The sequence below is a fragment of the Pyrgilauda ruficollis genome, unplaced genomic scaffold (assembly GCF_017590135.1).
Source record: "Pyrgilauda ruficollis isolate IOZ18807 unplaced genomic scaffold, ASM1759013v1 scaffold2, whole genome shotgun sequence".
In the NCBI taxonomy this organism is placed as follows: Eukaryota; Metazoa; Chordata; class Aves; order Passeriformes; family Passeridae; genus Pyrgilauda; species Pyrgilauda ruficollis.
In genome coordinates, this window is record NW_024519206.1 from 22,019,918 (window position 1) to 22,040,733 (window position 20,816).

The 20,816-nt window shown below is 37.1% G+C and overlaps 1 protein-coding gene across 1 annotated transcript; it reads left to right on the top strand.

The window, feature by feature from the left end:
- The first annotated feature begins 5,542 nt into the window (after positions 1–5,542).
- On the top strand, positions 5,543–19,398 carry LOC121353013 (prostatic acid phosphatase-like). The gene is made up of 10 exons (XM_041466503.1): positions 5,543–5,696; positions 7,038–7,133; positions 9,642–9,728; positions 10,340–10,492; positions 12,576–12,674; positions 13,809–13,904; positions 16,309–16,441; positions 17,685–17,767; positions 18,653–18,759; positions 19,242–19,398. The coding sequence occupies exons 1-10, from the start codon at positions 5,583–5,585 to the stop codon at positions 19,396–19,398; spliced, it is 1,125 nt and encodes a 374-aa protein (XP_041322437.1). The 5' UTR covers positions 5,543–5,582.
- The last annotated feature ends 1,418 nt before the right edge of the window (positions 19,399–20,816 follow it).

Below are 20,816 nucleotides of genomic sequence, written 5' to 3' on the forward strand. Positions count from 1 at the left end.
CTCAGAAAGACCTCGGTCAATTCCCTGCATGATTTTAGGTGCATCTTCCTTCTACTGGCACTTCTTTTTCTATAAAAATGGGTTCCTTGAAGCTATTACCACTCCCATACACCACTTATTCTCTCTTCCCTATCCCAAAACAAAACAACAGGGTGATTGCCAGTACCATTTTGTCTGTTCTCCGTTTTAGCTATTGCCCTCTGGATAGTTTACCCCATATTTCTGCAAAACGTAATTTTACAACTTTTGTGCTCTTTATGGATATGTCTGTGAAGACAAATATGGACAACACAAGATTATAGTAGGTAAGAAAATGGGACATTATTCAAAGTATTTTGTTGAGGCCGATTGAGATACCTGACAGAACAAACACATTGTTACTTCTAAATTAAAGGAAAGTTTCAAATTTCTGTTACCCTGATATGCAATATTTATTTTAGTTTGATTTAAAGTGAGAGAAACTGGACATATGACCTAAAGGAAAAATACACAATTTGTTTATAACAGCTGTATTTACAGTCAATGCAAATTTCCTTGGAAATGCCAAGGAGAGCTTTTTGGCATACCACCACCAGCCAGTCTAGTCAGTATTAATAAACACATTGTAGCGACATAAAAGCACAGTCATCCATTTTCACAGTTCTGACAGTTTCATTCAGAAAACTTTTGTGGCAATATTTAAATAAATCACCAGCCTCTCAAGAAAACATCTGATACAAAAATATTTGAAATGTGCCATGAAAGCATGCCTATATCCTAGCATAAAATGCTTTACTGATTTAAATGAAGAAGAGCAAATATAACCAAAACTTCCAAGAATCCAAAGACCCTGAAAGATGATAACAGTACAGAAACAAAACAGAAAGGAGGAGGGGGAGGAATTAGATCTGAAGGAACAGCTAATTTATTAATTCTTCACTACTAATTCAGGATTTAAGTATCAAAAAGTAAATCACTCACAGGGATCAATGACACTGATTACCAGAAAGATACAATATTTATGAGAAATTTTTGGCTTATACTTTACCTTAGCTGGTATTTTTATAAAGAATTTTTTTGTTTTTTATTCCAATAGAAATAAAAAAGTTATTGAGAGAACATTTACTCCCTCCCACATATTTGCATTTCAAATCTTGCAGCATTGTGCTAGGGCATGATGAGAAATCATTCCAGCTGAGCAGAACAATTGCTTTAATCATAGCTATTGTAGCCTCTCTCAAAGTTAAATATAGTTATTAAAATTTAAAGAAAGCAACAACCCAAACCCCTCAGGTATTCTAAGGTGCACAAGGACAATAGCTTGATGCTTGATTACACACAGGGAGGTTGTTTGGACTGATGTCAGCACCTGCATGAAACACTTGTGCTTTACACCCAAGCTAGACAGCTGTGGCGGTGGCTGGCTGGAACAAAATGTTCTTTCAGCACAAGTAATATTTCATCTCTCATTGTCAAAGCAACATGATCCTGCTGGTCCATACAATTCATTAGCAAGTCTAAATAACTAGATAGTGTCACTGGTGTAAAGGCCTCCCATCTCCTAGCCATTTGCTACAACCCTTACTTCTTTCCTGCAGTGGCAGTCTGGTTATGGGATACAGCCATCCATTACACTCAAGCAAGATTACTTGAATTTATTCACAGAATTTGGGGGGAAAAAAGAATGATGGAATTTTGCACTGCACAAAATTCAGGTTTGTGACTCACTGATGGCCCAAGATCAAAACAAGAACCACCACTCTGTGGAATACTGCCGGCTAAACCCCTTTGTTCTGATATTATAGTAATCATCTGTTAAAACACAACTACCAAGCTACATCTTAATCGGCAACTCCTCCATGTCAGTGTATTTTATGACCAAAAGTCGATGAGTCATAGAGAACTGGAGAGAAAGTGCTCACATTTGAGAGGAGGGAGTTTTACAGTCCAGCAAAACTCCAGATGAAGGTGCTGAGAACATCATCAGTGGAAGAATAGCTGTGTAAACACAAAGGAAAACATAGCTGGAATAAGTTCATCAGCTTCTAAACAATTACTTGATATTTGTATCAGTGTAATGGAGAAGAAGCTGGCCACTGTGCAAAAAAAGTACTTTGTCTCCGGTGACATCGAGTGCAGCTTTGAACCCAAAAAGAAGGCAATTGCCTAGAACACTGAATGGCCTGAAAACAGCCACAGCAGTAGTCCTTACAAGTCCAACACTGACTGCTGTCTCCTCTTTTCTGCTGCAATTCAAGGAAGGATCAGAGAATATAGGGTAATAAGTGATGTATTCAGCCAGCAGTAAAAAGGACATCATGCATAGTTCTTAAAATCCCCAGGTACCAGTGAAGACCACTTTATTTGCAGGACAAAGGTACTCCATTTTGTTCATATTCATAACTAGCCTCATAATTCAACTCCTCAAAGCAGTTGGACATGCTTCTAACTCAGTCTGAAAATGTGCAGAAAAGAGTATTATTGAATGAGTATTCTTGTATGCCAACACTGAAATCATTAACAGAAAATGTGTATCTGATTGGGGCAGATTGCCTTTCAAGGCAGGGGTAGTGTGTCCCTGAGGCAAGGCATGGTGACATGACATGCCTTTGTTTTCCTAGCACAAAGGACCGAAGAAGGCTATGTAAGCATTAGCCAAATAAAGGCAGCTGATTCCTATCTATTTACCTATTAATGTTGTTGGAGTTGTATTTTTTTGTTGTTGTTCTGACTGTTAGTTTATTGCAGCTGAAGAAATGATACCATCACTTTTCTTCATCATTTAACCAAAGCATGCAAGCAGGAGACAAAGAGGTACACTGTAAACCAGAGCAAACCTTGAACTCTCTTGACACATTTAGCCTTGATCTGACTGGAGCTGAGAAAAGATGAGGAAAAGTCATGGAAGTAGACAGGGACACCCAAACTGTACAGAAGCCACAGAATCATGACTTCAACACCAGAGGCTGGAATAACAATCCCACTAAGGAGTTGCTTCAGGCAAGGTTAAGAAGGGGAGGCAGGGTGGGCAGGCTGAAATCCTCCTCCACCTGCCTCCTTCTCCCCACACTAATTTTACACTGGAGTCTTCCTCTAATATTCTTATCACTGTGTCTTCAACCAATCCTGACCCTTCTCCATTGTCAATGAAGAAGTAGCATCTCAAGCTGCAAGTCCAATCCTACCCAGTATTTACATACCAAGCAGATTTAACCCTACACTTAAAAGTGGGGACAGGGTGTGAGCATCACAGCCTGGAAAGGATTCTTTATATTGTAATTTGGGGGTAGAGGGTCAAATTTATAATCTTTAGATTAATAAGCTTTCAAATACAATACTAGCACTTAAACCATTAAACAAATTTTAACGCACTGGAGTATTGTTAATGAACATTTGCATTCCCTCAACAATGTCAAAGATCCAGCAGCTTCAGATGTCACAGTACAGAACACAACACAAAGCTGTACTTTTACTTGCTTAGTAATATTACTTTTATCATGATCCCATAAATATTTCATCAGGTTTATTGGTAAGATAAAGGCATGTGATCTACACCTCATATATTGTCCATTGTACTCCCAAGGAAGTGAGAGAGGTACAGTTATTAACTTTATCATTATCTTCTCTTCCACCTCCAGCTGTTGCTTTAACACAGGCTGCAAACATATTAAAGAAGCAGTTCCCTTGACTTTGGAACAGCTAGAGTTTAAACACCTCTCACCATGGCACAGCACACTGCTTCATTCTCCCTCTGCGACCTTCAACAGGAACAGAATTAATCAACATGGTGTACTTAAAAAACAATTCAAGCTCTTTACATGTCTCTTCTCACAGAATTAGAAGCATCAAGATCAGATCAAAGGAAGAAAGTATCAGCTTTAACACTACTGTTTTTTCTCATTTTGTTGATATTTTTACACCAATATTTACACTAATATTTTGTTATCCTCAGAGTAATTTTACCTTCCTAGTTAGAGAAGTTTCACATAAAGTGTGAGACAATGGATGCTTGAAAAGATTAAAGTTAAATCTCTCTGCTCTTGTTGTAGATCTGCAGTTCCACCCAGACATATCTACAGTATATGAAGAACCTGAATGGAGCCTTGCAATTCTGAGAACTTGCCTATTTTTTCTGAGTTGGTCTATTTAAAAATCGTGTCTTGCAGAGCAGTGTATTTTAGGAGTAGTGTCTGATGCCATGTTCTCTAGAAACAGCAAAACACAGACTCTTCAGAGAAATTGTTGAGGTATGACATGTACAGGGTGTGAATAGCTTCAATCAGTTGACCCATATCCCTCCAGGTGCCTCCAAATTTAAAAAAAAAAAAAAAGGCATTTTCTTTCTCAATAAATGTGGGCAACTCCCCACATTTTTCTATTTCTGAATCTCTTAAAATTGTCAGAGGTAAAAGCAGAAATGAAAGTGTGACCTCTGAATGTTTCACAGAGGAATCTTTTTAGCTCTGACAGATGTGAAAGACACAACATTGTTACCTCAGGAAGGAGAACTGATTCCCCATAGAGAAGTCTATATCTAATAATCACAACAAAAGTTTTGTTTTGTGCCTTAAACTAGTTTTGGATTATATAACCTTTTTGGGTAGCAACATGATAATTTTTTTTCAGTAATTTCTTTTAAATTCTTACAGACAGCTTTTGATGACTAAGAAATCATACTCAATTTTAACATATTAACAGGACTTTCACTAACACATGAATGGACTGAAAATAAATCAATGACTTGCAAGATCAATCCTGTCTCTCGCAATGGCATCTCCGAGCCAGAGTTTTTTTTCTTGTTTAAAATATACTGGGGAAATGACAGAAGCAACTCTTGATATATGCATCCTATAACAATTAGAGTGTTTGCAGCAAGAGAAATTTGAAAATTTAAAATTTAACTAACTGTATGGAATTCTGGGGGATAGTTTTAGAAAACAGCGTCACATGCTTTGCCACTAGAGACAGTAGATTTAGTTCAATCTACTAAAGAGAGTAAAAGTTCATTCATATATGTCTATATTTTTTGCAATGAATTTAGACTTATTCCTGTTCCTTTGCAACAAAACCTTCTGTTGCTTATTCCTCCTACAAATCACAGCCAAATCCCAGGAAAATCCAGAGATATTTTACAAAAGGACATTTGTTAGCATGCTCCTTCCAGTACAAAGTGTTCAGAGAAGACTGGGAGCACTAGGAATGCAGAGGGTTTAATAGCCCTTTTGCATACAGTAAGATACCCACAGCATTTTCATATTTGAGAAGGCTGACTGACCCATACTAAATCCTAGTTAAATAACAGAAGGCAGCCTCTGGCTCTTTACATTCACCTGCCTTGCCAGGGGCAGGAATTAGAGAGCTCAGAGATTTCACTCTATGCTATACATGGGACGCAGGAATTGAGTACTAATGAGAAATACACTTTTTATTTCATGAGTTCCCTGAAAAGCACTAACCCTAGAAGGGGAGAGAAGCAACTTCACAGCCCACTCTCAGATTTCACTAAGCACTGCTGACTCCACCCCTCTTGGCCATATATCTCCTGTATCACCACGTCCAGCCAGGGACCTTGGTGTGCAAAATAGCTGAAAGCTACCCTCAGGATGAGAGCAAGGCAGCTGGTCTGTGGAATTTGGAGTCTGTGTTTCCTGTTCTGTCTTTTCTGCATTTTTCTTCACCAAACAACAGCTAAAAGAAAACTGAAGTTTGTGTCCCTAGTAAGTATGGGCAAATGAAATTTCTTCAAAACCTGTCACTTACAACTCTTTTTGTACTCTAGGGTAGGGAGGAGGGGGCACATTTTCAAATATTTAAATGTTTCCTCTATACCCAAAATTAATTATTGTATTGTTCAAAAAAATATTAATTTTAAATAAGATTTTATAATTTTGTCTCCTTTGTGCACTCCTACATGAACTTACTTTCTGGAGGGATATAGAATGCTTATTTTATAGAACTAAGAGAAAAATAACACAGGATTCAGTTTTAAAATGTAAGAGAGGATTTCATAACTAAATACCAACAGTGTAAAAACCCTCTTTACCATGGAAGAGTTTCCACTTTTCCAGGGGTTTCAATGGACTAACATACAAAGTAAATTTCAATATATGAAAATCAAACAAGTGTACAATGATGTTGAACAAGCAACACAGAAACCAGCACTGTGAATCTAATGCTATTTGCAATGGTTATGATGTACCATTTGTTTGCAGGAAGCCTGAATCTTATTCTGAACATCACCCACACATATAAATAATTTATATAATTTTTTTCCCTGCAGTTTTTTATTTAATTTTTCCCTGTTTGGATTAAGAAATTAAAAAAAAAAATCTTAAAATTTTAGAATCATATTGCTCACATCTACAGGAATTATGCTGCAAAGCATGTGAAGCAAAGAATTCATTGTATGAATGAAAAAATCCAATATATCTGTATAAATACATCTTTTATCTGAAGTGAAATTCCAAAACAGGTTCAGTGTTTTCAGAGCAACAGTTTAGCCTGTATTTACATATTAGATAACACTTCTATCACCTCTTGTGATGAAAAAGCCAACATATGACTTTTTAAGGCTAATTTCTGCGAAGTAAGAGGACTTCACAGGAGTCATCCACAGAACTGTTACTTTGAGTTATAGTTTTGGGTTTTTTCCTTTTGAATTCCACCTTAGTCATACCAAAATACTAATGTTCAAATATCTCTGAAAAATTACTTACATGCTTCTGTTTGTTTTCTGTTTATTTAATATTATGGTCTATGCCTTCTAAAATACAAAAAACCTCTTTAAAATATAATAGAGTATCCTATAGTTTTTATAACTTGCAAAAATTTATTTGGACTAATTTATTCTAAAATGAAAAAAAAACCAGTTATATTTGTCTAAATAAATTAAACAGGAAATGTAGCTATCTAAATTTAAGGCAAGCACTATTAATATACTTAGCATCTATCAGATACAGTACTCCCTGTCATAGCATATTCCTTGTGACTACACTGATTAGTAATAATCACCACAAAAAATACCAGTAACACAAAAGCAATTTCATCTATTTCATCAGGTATTTCGCCATGGGGATCATACCCCACAGGAGTTTTTCCCAACTAATAAGCACAAAGAAATTGCAAGACAACAGGGATATGGCCAACTTACCAAGGTGAGTTTGTTTACCTGGGCAAAGAACTGAAATATTGAAAAATGTTGTGTTGATATTTGGGGGTTGGAACTTTGCTTTCACTTGGAGAAAGCCCTTATTAAGTTGCTGCTTAAGGACAGCCGAGGAACTTATGAGGAAACTACAGCAACATCACTCACTAATATTTAATGAAATTGAGCCAGCCTGTTCTGATCCAGTGTCAGCTTATGTTGAGCTTTTTGTTTGCAGACTAGGGTCTTCTGGGAGGAGCGAGGCACTGGTGACCATTTCAGTTCACCTGAGACCACACAGGAAGATTTAATCATCAGTAGCAGAAGGAGATGGAAGTGCTGACAGACACAACCCTCCCACAATCTCTGCTGAATAGGAGTGCTTCCCTACTCATAAACTATTAAATTCAGTACAAGCAGAAACTCTTCTTATGCTGTGCCAAGAAAGTTGGTTTAAAACTCAACTATTATAGTGCAGGCATTTGTGGAATCAGCTGTTGGTAGTAACCAGAAGCAGCATAGATACTGTATCTGACACATGCTGTGCCTGCCTTGACTGTAATTTCTATTAGCTGCCACCTCTTACAAATGGAGCCACAGGTAAAATGTACTATCAGACTGTAAGGCAGTATTTGGACACTGGGTGTTTTTCCTCTCCCTCTGGCAGGACCCACTATGCCTGTGTACTTGTGCTTCATTCCTTTTTGCCCAAGATATGTTATTTGGATGGCAAAAGCTGCCAGTTATTTGCCCAGCACTCAGAACCAGGCAGTCTCTCTGAAGTAGTTCGAGAAATGTGGTTGCCCCAGATAAATGGCTACAGTGCATATGGAGGCAGACTGTGAGGTGTGTCTCTCTGTTAGGCACACGCACCTTATCTGCAGTGTCTCTCTCATCTGAAAGAACTTGCCAGGTCTCCACCAAAATCAGAACAGAACAAACTGCCTGAGGGGTTCCTCTTCTCCGCTGTTCTCAGGAGGCAAAACTGTTCTCCAAAGCAAAATCAGGCCTATTTCTGCTCAAGTCAACCCCCTTGAAGAAAGAGGAGTAACAGAGCAGCTTCCCAACTCAGCTGTGACTCAATCATTCCATACAAATGCTATGCAAGTTCAGCAATCCATGGCAGCTTGCTCCAAGGCATAGAAGACTTCAAGACCCAGGAGTCAGGACTTAACAACATGCATATTAGGCAAGTTGGGGCAGAAGCCTAAACCACATATACACCCTAGGAGACCGGGTGCACCATTCCAGCAAGAGAAAGAGGTGATCATGTGCACACACAGTGGGTCCTGAGTAACTCCTAGCTGACTTGGCTTTGAGCAGGAGGTTGGACTAGAGACTTCCTGAGGCGCCTTTCAGCCTGAATTATCCTCTGATCCCACAGCTTAGAAAATTTCTTTAGGAAGCAATGAGTAAGCACTGTACTTCAGACACCAGTGCACAGTAATGATTACATGAGCAAAGTGGAAAACGTTTAAATTTAGGCCAGGAAACACCATGTACAAGTAAAAAGATGGCAATATAGAGACTATTACAGGGACATTGTGTGTGATTGTGGTGGAGTCAACACCCCAGGGGTGTTTAAGGAAAGAGTGGATGGTACCTAATTCCATAGTCTAGTTGACATGGTAATAGCATTAGGTAATAGGTTGGACTCAGTGGTGTCAGAGGTCGTTTGCAACCTAACTGATTTCGTGATTCATATGTCATGTGTTCACAAAATTATGTAGGTAAGTTGAAAGATGTTCAGCTAAGAGCTACTAAAATGTAGGGACTGGAAAAATTTTGCTTTGAGGGTAGAGAATTGTCATCGGTTTCATTTAACACAGAGATAAAGTGACTTGATTCCATTTTATGGATTATTGTTTAAATGTGAATAAGATCTGTGATGGTGAATGTCATTCAAAAGTGCAACAAGATTCAGTGACTGAAAGTTGGGAACATAGGCAAGAATCAAAAATCAAATGTTTCAGACTGTTGATAAAAATTAATTATTGCAGCAAAATGCCCAGAGGCTTGGAGGACTTTTACTTCAAGACTTCTATTCTGAAAAACTAAATCTTTCCCCAGGCTAAAACTGTAGCCCCCCATAAGGAATCACTGGTGATACTCTATGGGATTCATACCCTGGATGTGTCTTCATGGACAGGTGGCTGCTTTGTCTGCACTCCCAGTTAATCAGCTCTGAGACAGCAACAGAGTAGAAAGTAGACAGATGGTGTTGGAACATCTCTGTGCCTGCTTTAAGTCTCACTAGCTCAGATAAACATACACATAGCTTTCCATAGAGCAAAATACAAAACTGCATCTACCAGGAGTCATATCTAATGTTATCCAATACCATACATGCAGCAACTTCACTACTTTTTTTCTCATGTCTTCTTTCCTAATTCAATTTGAAAAAGAAAAAAGGTTTTTATTAAAATAATATCAAATATTATTTCATTCTTTTTTGGTTGTAGGAATGGATGAATAGCACATTTCTTTAGCCTCTTATGCTCTTGTGTTACTTCTACAGCTTGGCATACAACAACAGTATGAGCTTGGCCAGTACATGCGGAGGAGATACTCTCATTTCCTGAGCGTTGTATACAAGCAGTATGAGGCAAGTACTGGATCTGGGCAGGAAGATGTTTTTCATGGTTGTTAATGGGACTTCCTGGATGCATAAGAGTCTAAACCTGGTACGGTTGGAGAAAATGTAATACCAATTTAAGTCAATGTCATTCCAAAGTATCCCTGAAACTGTAGTTCAGCTTTTATCCTGATGGATAACTGAAAATCACATGAAAGGCTTTTAGGCTGCACATCAGGTTCAGCTCCCACACTGCTGTATGGGAGAGCATCTGTGTCAAATACCTCCAATGCTACACTTCTACATGGAATGGAGATACAACTCAGTTTTCATTTAGGTTCCAGCTTTTTAGTGCACATGCCGTGTCCCAAAGCCTAGAGGATCAAATAGAGTCAATCTCATGCTGTCCACTAGGATTTCTGAGATGTTAGCCTGCTGCAGCTCAGTTGTCCAGTGAAATTTTATTCCCTCTGCAGTCTTTCTCCTTGCTTCTTCTTTATCGCAGTCCTTCTTTATGCCATTCCATTTATATGACAACATCCCCAGTATCAGCCCCTTTTTTTCCTACCAAAAAGACAAAGTAAACCTAATGAAAGAAATTACCATCAAAAGTGTTTATTTTTCTTTTTTTCCTCCTTCAGATTTATGTTCAAAGCACTGACAGTGATCACACACTTATGAGTGCTCAGGCAAGTCTTGCCGGACTGTACCCACCAACACAGGATCAGATTTGGAACCCCAGAATCCTTTGGCAGCCCATTCCAGTTCACACAATGCCACTGTCACAGGATAATGTGAGTATAAACTAGGGGCATCTGCTTTCCCTTGATCATTAGTAAAGTACACAGGATATGTGATAAAGGTGCAGTAAAAAGTGCATGGTAAAGGCAATGAAAAGAACATGCAGAAAGGCTTAATAAGCTGAGTAGAAGTGTTGGCAAGTATTTCCACAGGAATGGACTTACATATCAGAGACATGATCTTAATAAAAGAGAAAGAAAAATGGGAGTACTGGGTGTAGAGAAAGAGAGTTTATTTATAAAGCGAGTAAATCACTGTAGAAGTAGATTAATCTTAAATTTAATGCAAACATGGCTTTCTTTGTTTGAGAAGAGAAAACATACTTAAACTCATTAGTGCTTCAGTATTGCTTACTCCACAGCCAATGTAAAAGACAAAAGCATCATTGTGGGACTTACATTATGGTGAGAATTGGGTTACAGGGTTGTTTTTCGTGCACTTTGCAGGTCAATGCATGTACTCCAAGGATTGGTGAGAAAAGTAAAAGGGGAAAGGAAGGAAGACTCAGAGCTTTAAGCACAAGTTCATAGGGCAACATATTTATTCACCTTCCTTAGCAGCTCTGTAGCTTGCATATACTTGTCTAGAGGGGAAAGCTGTGCAGCAGACTGGAGATGGAATCTCCTCTGTGTAGAAAAATCTGTGATAAAAAGTTAAGATCAGGAGTGTGCAGCATGAGTCCCAGTTTGTGAGAGCAGGTTTGCACATGTGATGCAAGATAAATTGTGTGGGCTTTACAAGTCTAATTAACACAGTCTATGATGATAAGGTAATCACGTCAGATAGGTCATGGAGCAACAGTTCTCACCTCAGGGTAATGAGAGCATGAAGATGGAAGGTATGGAGACATGTCTTCCTCTTCACACACACAGCCAGGCACAGTCAGGAGCCGCTTCTGACACTGTCACAGGTGGGGATATCCCAGCAGAGAGACTAGAATACCTGGCCAGTACCAACACAGATGGCACACTCAGCAAGCAGGTGCTGCAATTCACATCTAGGGGGGCAAGTAAGTTTATTCAAACAAATCATAAAGTCATGAACACATGCACAATTTCCATACTTTCTTCAACTATTTGTGTTTTAGCTTTATTTATCTTTACTGCATATACAGGCTAAGCCTGAGACCACATGTATCCTACAACACAAAAAAAGTGTCCATCATTTATTGGTGAAGTCATACCTGTTCATGAACCTATGGCTATAATTCACAAATACCTTCCTATCTTGTGGAATGCATAGTTTGTATTTCTAAAAAGATTGAGGAACTGCTGTGAAACATTCCAAACTAATTATCCTTTCAAATCTCTCAAGTCCTTTTCAAAGTTCTTTTAATATTGGGACTATATAGATGGAGCTACATAACTGAGAAAAGGACAAAAAAACTCATTAGGGAAAAGCACTGATTATATCAGTGTCAAGTTTTAATTTTTGTTTAAAATTCAACACAGAAAATAAGAATAAAATAAATTTAGCTAACATATATCAATACATATAAATGAAATAACAAGTTCTTAAGTTATTCCAGTCTTGTGTAACATTCATATATCTTAGGTTGATGAAAGACAAAACCGAGTTACAGAAAGGTCATAAATTTCTACAATTTAACTGAACTAAATGAAGTTGTGTTAAACAGACTCAATACAGCTGAGTATGCACAAAGACACCTACTGTAGTCCAGCTGCTGCTTTGTAATTTGTTGTAAAAATGAGATGGTGTGTTTAAAGAAAGACTGAACACAATGAATGAAATCATCCCTGGAGAAGCTAAGAACAAAGAGGTTCATGAGGGCTTGTCTTAGTCTTCTGTCAAAGGACAAATTTCATCTTGTGTAAATGAATCTTTGAACTACTGCAGCTATTACTCCTCTGAACATTTAAAGATTCTTTTTTTATGTAGTCATCAGTATGACTCCTAGAGTCCTGAAGATGAATATCCTTGAAACTACGTTCCCAAATTATTTTTCAGCTTGTCCTAACTAGTGCAGCAAATCAGAACAGCAATCCTGCAAGGGTATGTTGAATTGCAGAGCAAGATGCACCTTGCCTAACTAGGATTTTGTAATTTTCTTTCCAGTTGCTATACCTACCTTTCTCACACTGCCCAAAGTACAAGGAGCTTCTGAGAGAAACCTTTGCAACAAAGGATTTCCAAAGGCAATTCAAGCACTACAAGGTAAAGTATTCTCAGTTCTGGAAATCCAGTTAAAGTGTACCACTTCTTCAACATTATCTAACACGTGGGTTTAAAAAATAGCAGTTAATATGCTCCCTTCAGATCTCAAATCTTCAGAGTGAGTGTAGGCAACATACGCAAAAAACAATTACAACATTACAGATCCAGCTGGACTGGGCTATTCCCGACAATTGAAAATGGCAAGCCACAGAAAAGATAAATTGTTGACCTACTTGCAAAAACTTAGTTTCAAGGGGACTAGACAAAACAAAAACTCAGATAAAATCAGTGTCAATGCCTCTCAAATTATTCCAATTCCTCTCTCTGTTTACTCCCTTGTAAAGCAACTCCTCTGACATCTCTGCCTGTATAAGTCTGTGAGTTCACATTCATTTTCTCAGCTCAGTTCCCCAGAATTTCTATAACAGTCTCAGTGTTTTCCTCAAACTAATTTTGGAATTTCCTAATCATGTTTTCCACTCAAAATCTTAATTTAGGTGTTCTCTTATGTTTTTTGCCTGTCTTCATATGGCATCCTTTCCTTTCTTTCTCCATCATCAAAACCTTTGCATGACTATATAACCACATGTTTATTCTGCTGCAACCTTCTACTTCACATGTGTATTCAACAGGACACTGTGAACCTCACCTGTTTTTCTATTATCTTTCACCACTGACCTCAATCATCCATTTGTGGCTCTGCATCTGGGTATTATATGCAAGTAAATCACAATTCCCATTTTACCTCAGCAAATTTACATCATACCTCTCCTTCTCCTGAGTACCAGTATCAGAATAATTCTGTTTACCACATTTCCTTTAAGCACTTCTTGCATTTCTGCCAGACTTCTTCATATATCTATGCTCCCTCTACTTCTTTCTAAACAAATAATTTCCACTAAGCATAAATGATCACCATACTTCAAATCTGAACTAAAATAATCAACCTTGTCTAAATTAATAGGCCAAATTGTCTTACATCTAGGCATTGGTTCATTGCTTTAGTGCAAAGTGCACTTAAGCAATGAACCTTCTTTCTAAAAGTTCCTATGTACTACTATGGCAGGCAGTGTGTAGAAATCCTGTAAAAATGCCCTCAGTAATACAAGTTTGGAATTTTTTTTTGTATTCCAGCAATTTCTGAAGTTTTTAGCCACTCATACAGGATATCCATTGAAGAAGTTGACTAGTGAAAAGATTTGGAAGCTCTCTGACACTTTACATTATGAGGTAAATCGAATCATAGAATCATTTAGGTTGGAAAAGACCCTTAAGACCTTTGAGTCCAATAGAAATTCCTACACTTCCTTCAACCTGGTATTTTTATTTGGTGTATTTTTTTATTGTAAGTCATAAAAATTTCATAGATCTGTGCTTCAAAAATTTTTTTAAACATTGACTACTTGCAGTTTCTTTCCCAGAAACCCTCACTTAACATCAAACTTACAACTGAAAATCCTGTAAACACTCTAGGTGTGAGGCTGCTGTGTGTCATCCACCACTGTAAGGAACACAAACTAGTGGACTTTCATATTCAAAATCCAGCCAGTGATTGCATATGGAGAATTAGGCAAAAGCATACCTTAGCATAAAATTGTCTTGTAACTCCCCCAGATCCCACTAGGAGATACACAGGGATAAAAATATGTTGCTGGCAAAGAAACATAAGCATCCTTTCACAAAGATTTTACGCAAATTAAATAAGCAAGAGAAGCCATTATTTGTACATGGCCAGTAGTGGACCGAGTATTTTCAGAAATTAAGCAGCCATTGGAATGACACAAATTGCTATTTGTGCAAGACTGGGAACTTGTTCTAAGCAAAGGTATCACAAAAGAGCAGGGATTGTATAAAAAAGGGATACTATGCTGCCAAAGTGGCAGAGGTGTCTGGGTTCCGCAGTCAGGAAACGTCATGATTTGAAAAAAATCCTGACTGCCCTTAACTTAGCAAAAAATCCCTCTTCAAAGTCAAGACTTACCTCAGCTGACACAAAATTGCAGTCTTGTTTTAAAAAGTTTTTTTTGAAGGTAGCTTTTGCTACACTTTCATGCATAACTATTTATAAACATATAGTAATGATAAATTGGTCATCAGTACTGGCATATTAGTGAGGGAGTCTTAAGGTGGATTTCAGAAGCAACATGTAATATTTTACAGGGTGTGAATTGAATGAGTTTACCTTCATTCCTGCAGTTTTTGCAAAATCCAACTTTGATCAAAGCAGACTTGAATAGAATGTTGGCCAGGGCCTTAAGTGAAATGAAATGTTAACATGTTGGGACATCTCACTGTAATTTCAGTGAGGTCACCCTTCCATGTTTTCCAAATGCAGGACCACAACTTTCTATTTCAATAATTAAATAATACTGAGAATCTGTGTCACCAGACAAATTTGGAAAATCCACAGCTCCCATCAAGAATCTAGCTAAACACTGGAATTAAAAAAAAAAAAAAAAAAAAAAAAAAAAAAAAATTGTGCTTCTCCTTCTAGTGCTACATTTGATGAGCCTTGGTCTTCGATACTACTGACTGAGGACTCCAAGGGTATCAATTAAGACATCTGCCATAAAAGCCTCCCTCATTTTTCAAGCATACAGAAGAGAGAGTGCTTACATAGATTTTAGTACAATTCATGAAACCACAGTAGCACACATCTCTCTGTTACTTTCAGCTAAGTGTTATCTGACTTTCAGGTAACTTGGAGACTGAGGTGTTTGCTTGCCTACAGACTGTCTTAAATAGCATGCAGCCATCTAATTCTTTCCTCAAGACATAAATCACATTTATTAAAAAAGAAATGGATAACATTGTGATCCGAGCTGGTCTAACCAATAGCACATTCTATTGTTTTGTTGTTTAAACAAACCCTTAAAGCAGTTGACATTTTCCTTTGAGCTTGCTTGTTACAAGAACACTCCTTTTGGTGAGCTCAGTCCAAAGGTTACAATGCTCTAAGGGAAAATTACCAACCTTGTTTAAACAGGAATTCAGGGTACTGCAAACCAGGAGTATTGTGCATGTCTTCCCTTCTCACAGTTGTGATCACTAATATACCTTGGACTGCATCCCCAAGGAAAGACTAATCTGTTCCACTTTAGCTTGAGGACTGTGACAGTACCCAATAGACCACAATAGGTACAAATTTCATTTACATCTCATCCTTATACATCCACTCCATACTTTGGTACATCCATACTACAGCTATACATTGATCTCTGTATTCCTCTTACACCTGAGATCTACCAGCCCTTAAAATCCTGATGTTTATACAGGATTTGTTTCAGTAAAAATACATCCCAGCACATGACTGGAAAAGTAATATAGTGATTTTTTTTCACCTGACAACATAAAAAATGCCAGTTGCTTTTTGCATAATTTTAGTATTATTAATAAATATTCCTCTTCTTGTTGAAAACTGCCCTTCAAATTTCTTTCAAGCACTATGATGCTATAAATAGCAATGCTACAGCTGTCTAAATGCAAAGTACAGTCATCATTTTATTACAATGAGAAAATGTTACTGGAGTGAAACATTTGGAATTTGTTCTGAGAAGTATTTTGTGCCAGAATAAATAACAGTTAGCAGTAGGAATCAGTAAGAAAATCACCATGTTTTCTTTCTTCACTCTAGGATATTAACAATTACACTTTACCTGTTTGGGCTACTCATGGTGTCAGGACCAAGCTAATAAAGCTGTCAGAATTGTTATTGCAAGCAGAATTTGGGGTCCACAAACAAATACAAAAATCACGTTTGCAGGGAGGTAAGCTGAATTCTTATCCCACTTAAAACCAAAAGCAGGATGGGAAAGAAGAAAGGGTGTATGACAATGTTGCTGATTTTATGGTAGAATGGTGAAAGATGCCATTATGGGGATATTGGTGGGCAGCAGTGAAATATTTTGATTAATGGGAAGGGAGATAGTGAACATATGTATCATGAATACCCTAATCTAACATTGTAATTGAGGTATAATTTAGACTATATAAGAAATTCAATATAACATACAGATTCTTGTTGAATTGAATGAAGTCTGAACGTAGCATAAGCCTCCAGGTGTAACTTACTTAGAAAAATATTATTTGTAAGAATTGTGACTTTGTTGCCTAACAGTCTTCATATTCCACTACTGAGAGTCCTAAAATGAGATTACTAAACTGCTTCTAAACCTTACTCTGCTCAGAAAACAGTGGCTGAAATTTGAAAGTATTTTATACCTTTTTTATTACTCATTCTTCTCCATTCATCCGCTGTCATCTTTTGAGCCTCCTTTTTGTTTTATATGGGCAGTGTACAGGCAGGATCTGTGAGCTTAGGAAGACAAATGAACATATAAGCATGAATTAATTTGTTGCATTTTTCAAAGCTCCAAATTGCAAAATTTGGCACAAAGTTCAAACCTCTGCCCTTGCTTTACTAACAATTGCTATTAAAAATGTGCCAGAAGCTAAAGACTAATTCTGTCTAATTTGCTAGCTGGTACAGTTCTACTTTTAGGATTTTAACCTGTCAACATGCCAACCCTATATTAACATACTAGAGCAGCCATTGATTTAAACCAAGTAGTTTGTCTTACAGTTTTCAGCAGTTAACATTAACAAAACTCAGACAACGACACAATTTATAAAGCCCCAGAGTCAAGAGGATATGCTCTTTCTTTTTTCCCTGGAAAGCAGGAAATCACTCAAGCTACCCAGACAACAGGGTAGCACTCATTATTGTGCTCTTCTTGCACTGTTCTGCTGGCACAAATAACTGTGAATGCACGGTTTGAAGCTGTTGAGGCTATTAGGGATCCCCAAAACATTTTACACGGAAGTAAAACAGGTTCACTGTTCATTTGAAAGATACTGTCACTATTAATCAAGGCACTCTGCACAAATTACCAACTGAGTTAATCGAACAAATCTGGTGCACTTAGTGACGGATTGCTGAAATGACAACAATCAATACAGATGTTAACAAAGCATCTCTTTCATCCTCACTGCTTCCCCATTTTCTTTCAGGTATTCTTTTAAAAACTATTCTAAAGCATATCTTAGATGCTAGAAAGCCTTCATACCACCAAAAAATTGTTATGTATTCCACGGTGAGTGCTTTCTGCTTCTCTTGTGCTTCCTTTCTGCAGTTATTAAATGCAGTGAAAGCTGTGAACTTTTATTTCCTTCATGAAATACAGCTACAAGCATTTTTTATTTGGTTAACCTTAAACATCCTCAAATTTTAAAAAAAATTTAATGAACAGGCACTACTTTAAAACCTGAAGCATTCCTGGCTTACAACTTTCAACTGAATGTCATGGTTTCTTTATTGGAATAATGTTTTGATTGAGCAGGGAACTGGAAAAATCATGCGTCATGTTTTATTAAACCTGGATCACAAAGTTAATTTAAAACAAAATCTCCTTCTTCCTGCATTTTTTAAGTGCATATGGGGGGAAAAAAAAGAAAAAAAATAGGTTACAGTTATTTTATCAGGCCTTATGAAGGCAGTTACTCAATTGTGATCTTATATTTTTGTTTAGAATGTACAAATGCTGCCATTGGAGGAGGAAATTTTTTGATTGCTTTCATTAAAAAGCTCCTGTTTCGAAACTGCATTTATATCATGACCTATTGGGTATATATCAACTAAAGAACTTACTGATCTGATCTCAAACACTGCTTACTTGACAGGCAAAAACCCTAGTTCTTTATGAAAGAAGTTTTAACAGCTCCTATTAATTTTGTAAGAGCTGCAAGTGGCTAAGGCTTCTTAAATATTTCCATATACGTATACTTTATACATGCAAGACTTCAGTTTATATAGCCATAAAGGGACAATATTTGGACAACAGTGCAAAGGGCAGGTACTAATGAGGCCCTAATGAGATTAAAATTGAGTGGACAGATAATGTGAGGGAAATATTGTTAAATAATAGGTTCATGCAATCATTTTCAACAGACCTGTAATTAAAGGTTTCTTCTATTCACAGCATGCAGCCACCATTGCTGCCTTACAGATGGCACTCAATGTCTTCAATGGAAAATTGCCTCCTCACAGTGCTTGCCATTTTTTTGAACTTTACCGGGAAAAAAACGGGCAAGTATCTGCAAGCTATACTGTTAATATGTACTTTTTCTAAGAAGCAATTTTCTGATACCCAAGACTAATTAAACCGGATACGTGAGGTTCACTATTCAGGGAAATATTACACATTGATTTTAATTATTGTAATTGCATTCATTTTAGTAGTCAGTAGCAGAATAAGCCTGAAAACCATATCTATATATATACATATAGATATATAGATATCTAACACTTATGAGAGGTTGTTCTCCATCTTTTTTATCTATTTAACTCCTTAGCAAAGACAGCAAACTACATGCAAATTGGTGTTGACCCCGCATTGCTTAAAAAAAGTTCTCTTAAGAGTACTAATTATATTAGTAAACCATAAACATATTAGCAACCAGACAAATAAGCTGGCTAAAAGTTTGTCCCCAAGTACAATAACTGCAGCATGGAAAGGCTGTGTGGTTTTGCACAGCTAACTTTATTGACCCCTCTGTATTTTGAAACAGGCAATACACCATAGAAATGTACTACCGGAACAATTCCTTGAGGGAGCCTCACCCCCTCACCCTCCCTGGCTGCAAATTTCGCTGTCCCCTGGAGAGATTTACTCATCTGGTCTCTCCCATCCTCGTACCCTATTGGACAAGAGAATGTAGAATGTAGGACATCAAAAGAGGTAAGCTAAGTGTTTAGGGCACATGTACCCAAAAGTAAAGTCAGGATTACGTCTTGAAGTGACAATAATTTTCATAAGGGTCTTGCTCTGAAATGAAAAATATGCAGATCCAGGAAAAGAGAATTGTACCCATGGCTGTCATTTCTACTCCATCAATGCATTTATCTATTCCAGACCAAGTTTCAGGTGAAATGAAATCAAGGCTGATCTGACTTTAGGGTACTGTTTTTCATGTGGGGTTTTTTGTTTTGTTTTGGTTTAGTACAATCAAAAAGATCTTCAGTTACTGAAGAAGTACATGTAAATGCACTGACTTACAACAGTCACCTTTTCTTCTCTAACTGCACAGTGTTTGTCCAAGCTGATTAACAACAGTCAACAATCATGCATTCTCTTTATTTTAGCAGGCATTCAGAGATCAAAACAGATGAATATTAAATAGTACACCAGGTTGGTACTTACCAGAATGTCAAAAGTATACAAACACACATTGATATACTAACTCATTTCCTTATAGCTTGTCTATATCACCATATTAGGATGTTTAAATGTCCATTTTGACCACTTACAATACTTAGTTTTGCAAAATGAGGGAACAGGAAGGCATAAAATGACATTGTGTGTCTTTTATCTAGCTCTGTATTACTTAAGGGAAAAGAAAATCTAAGAAATCTCACTTTTCTGGTGTTCAGATATTGTACCCAACATTAAAAAATCCCATATGGCTTTCTGAATCACTGATCTCAAGAAGAATTTGAATCGTCGGAGATTATAAGAATGCAGACCGGGCAACTCATCTGGTTGGAAGTAATTTCCTGTTAAATATCTAGAATCCATTAATAGAGTGGAGAGTCTGGCCAGAAGAAAAATTAGCAAGTAATGATTCACTAAACAAATTTCTTCAATATTGCTCACAAATTCTCAGGAAATACTTCAGGAAATTACCACATTTAATTGCAAAAGGTAATTTGGCAGAGGAAGGGGCAGGTTATTTCTGATGAAGTTTTTTCCATCTACACTACTAATACAGTCATGGAAGATAATGATAAATACTTCATGTTTATATTGTGGTGCTTAATAATCTAAGATTTGTGGAAATTAATCCCTCCTCCTTCACAAAGCAAAGTGAGTAACTGATCAGATAAATAAATGAAAAAAAATTAAATTTTACAATAATAAAGACACAAATATTTAGCCTTTAAGTTTAACACAAAGGCTGTACTTTGTTTCAATCCTCACATTTTTCTGAAGTAGAAGTTAGATGGTATTCAGGCATATTACACCAAATTCAGCATCACTGCTTTCATTAGCAATCCTGAGTGCTGAAAACACATATAGACCACAAAAGAGGTTACAACCAAACCTGATACTCCAATAAAAAATGTTTTCCATATTGTCATATCAA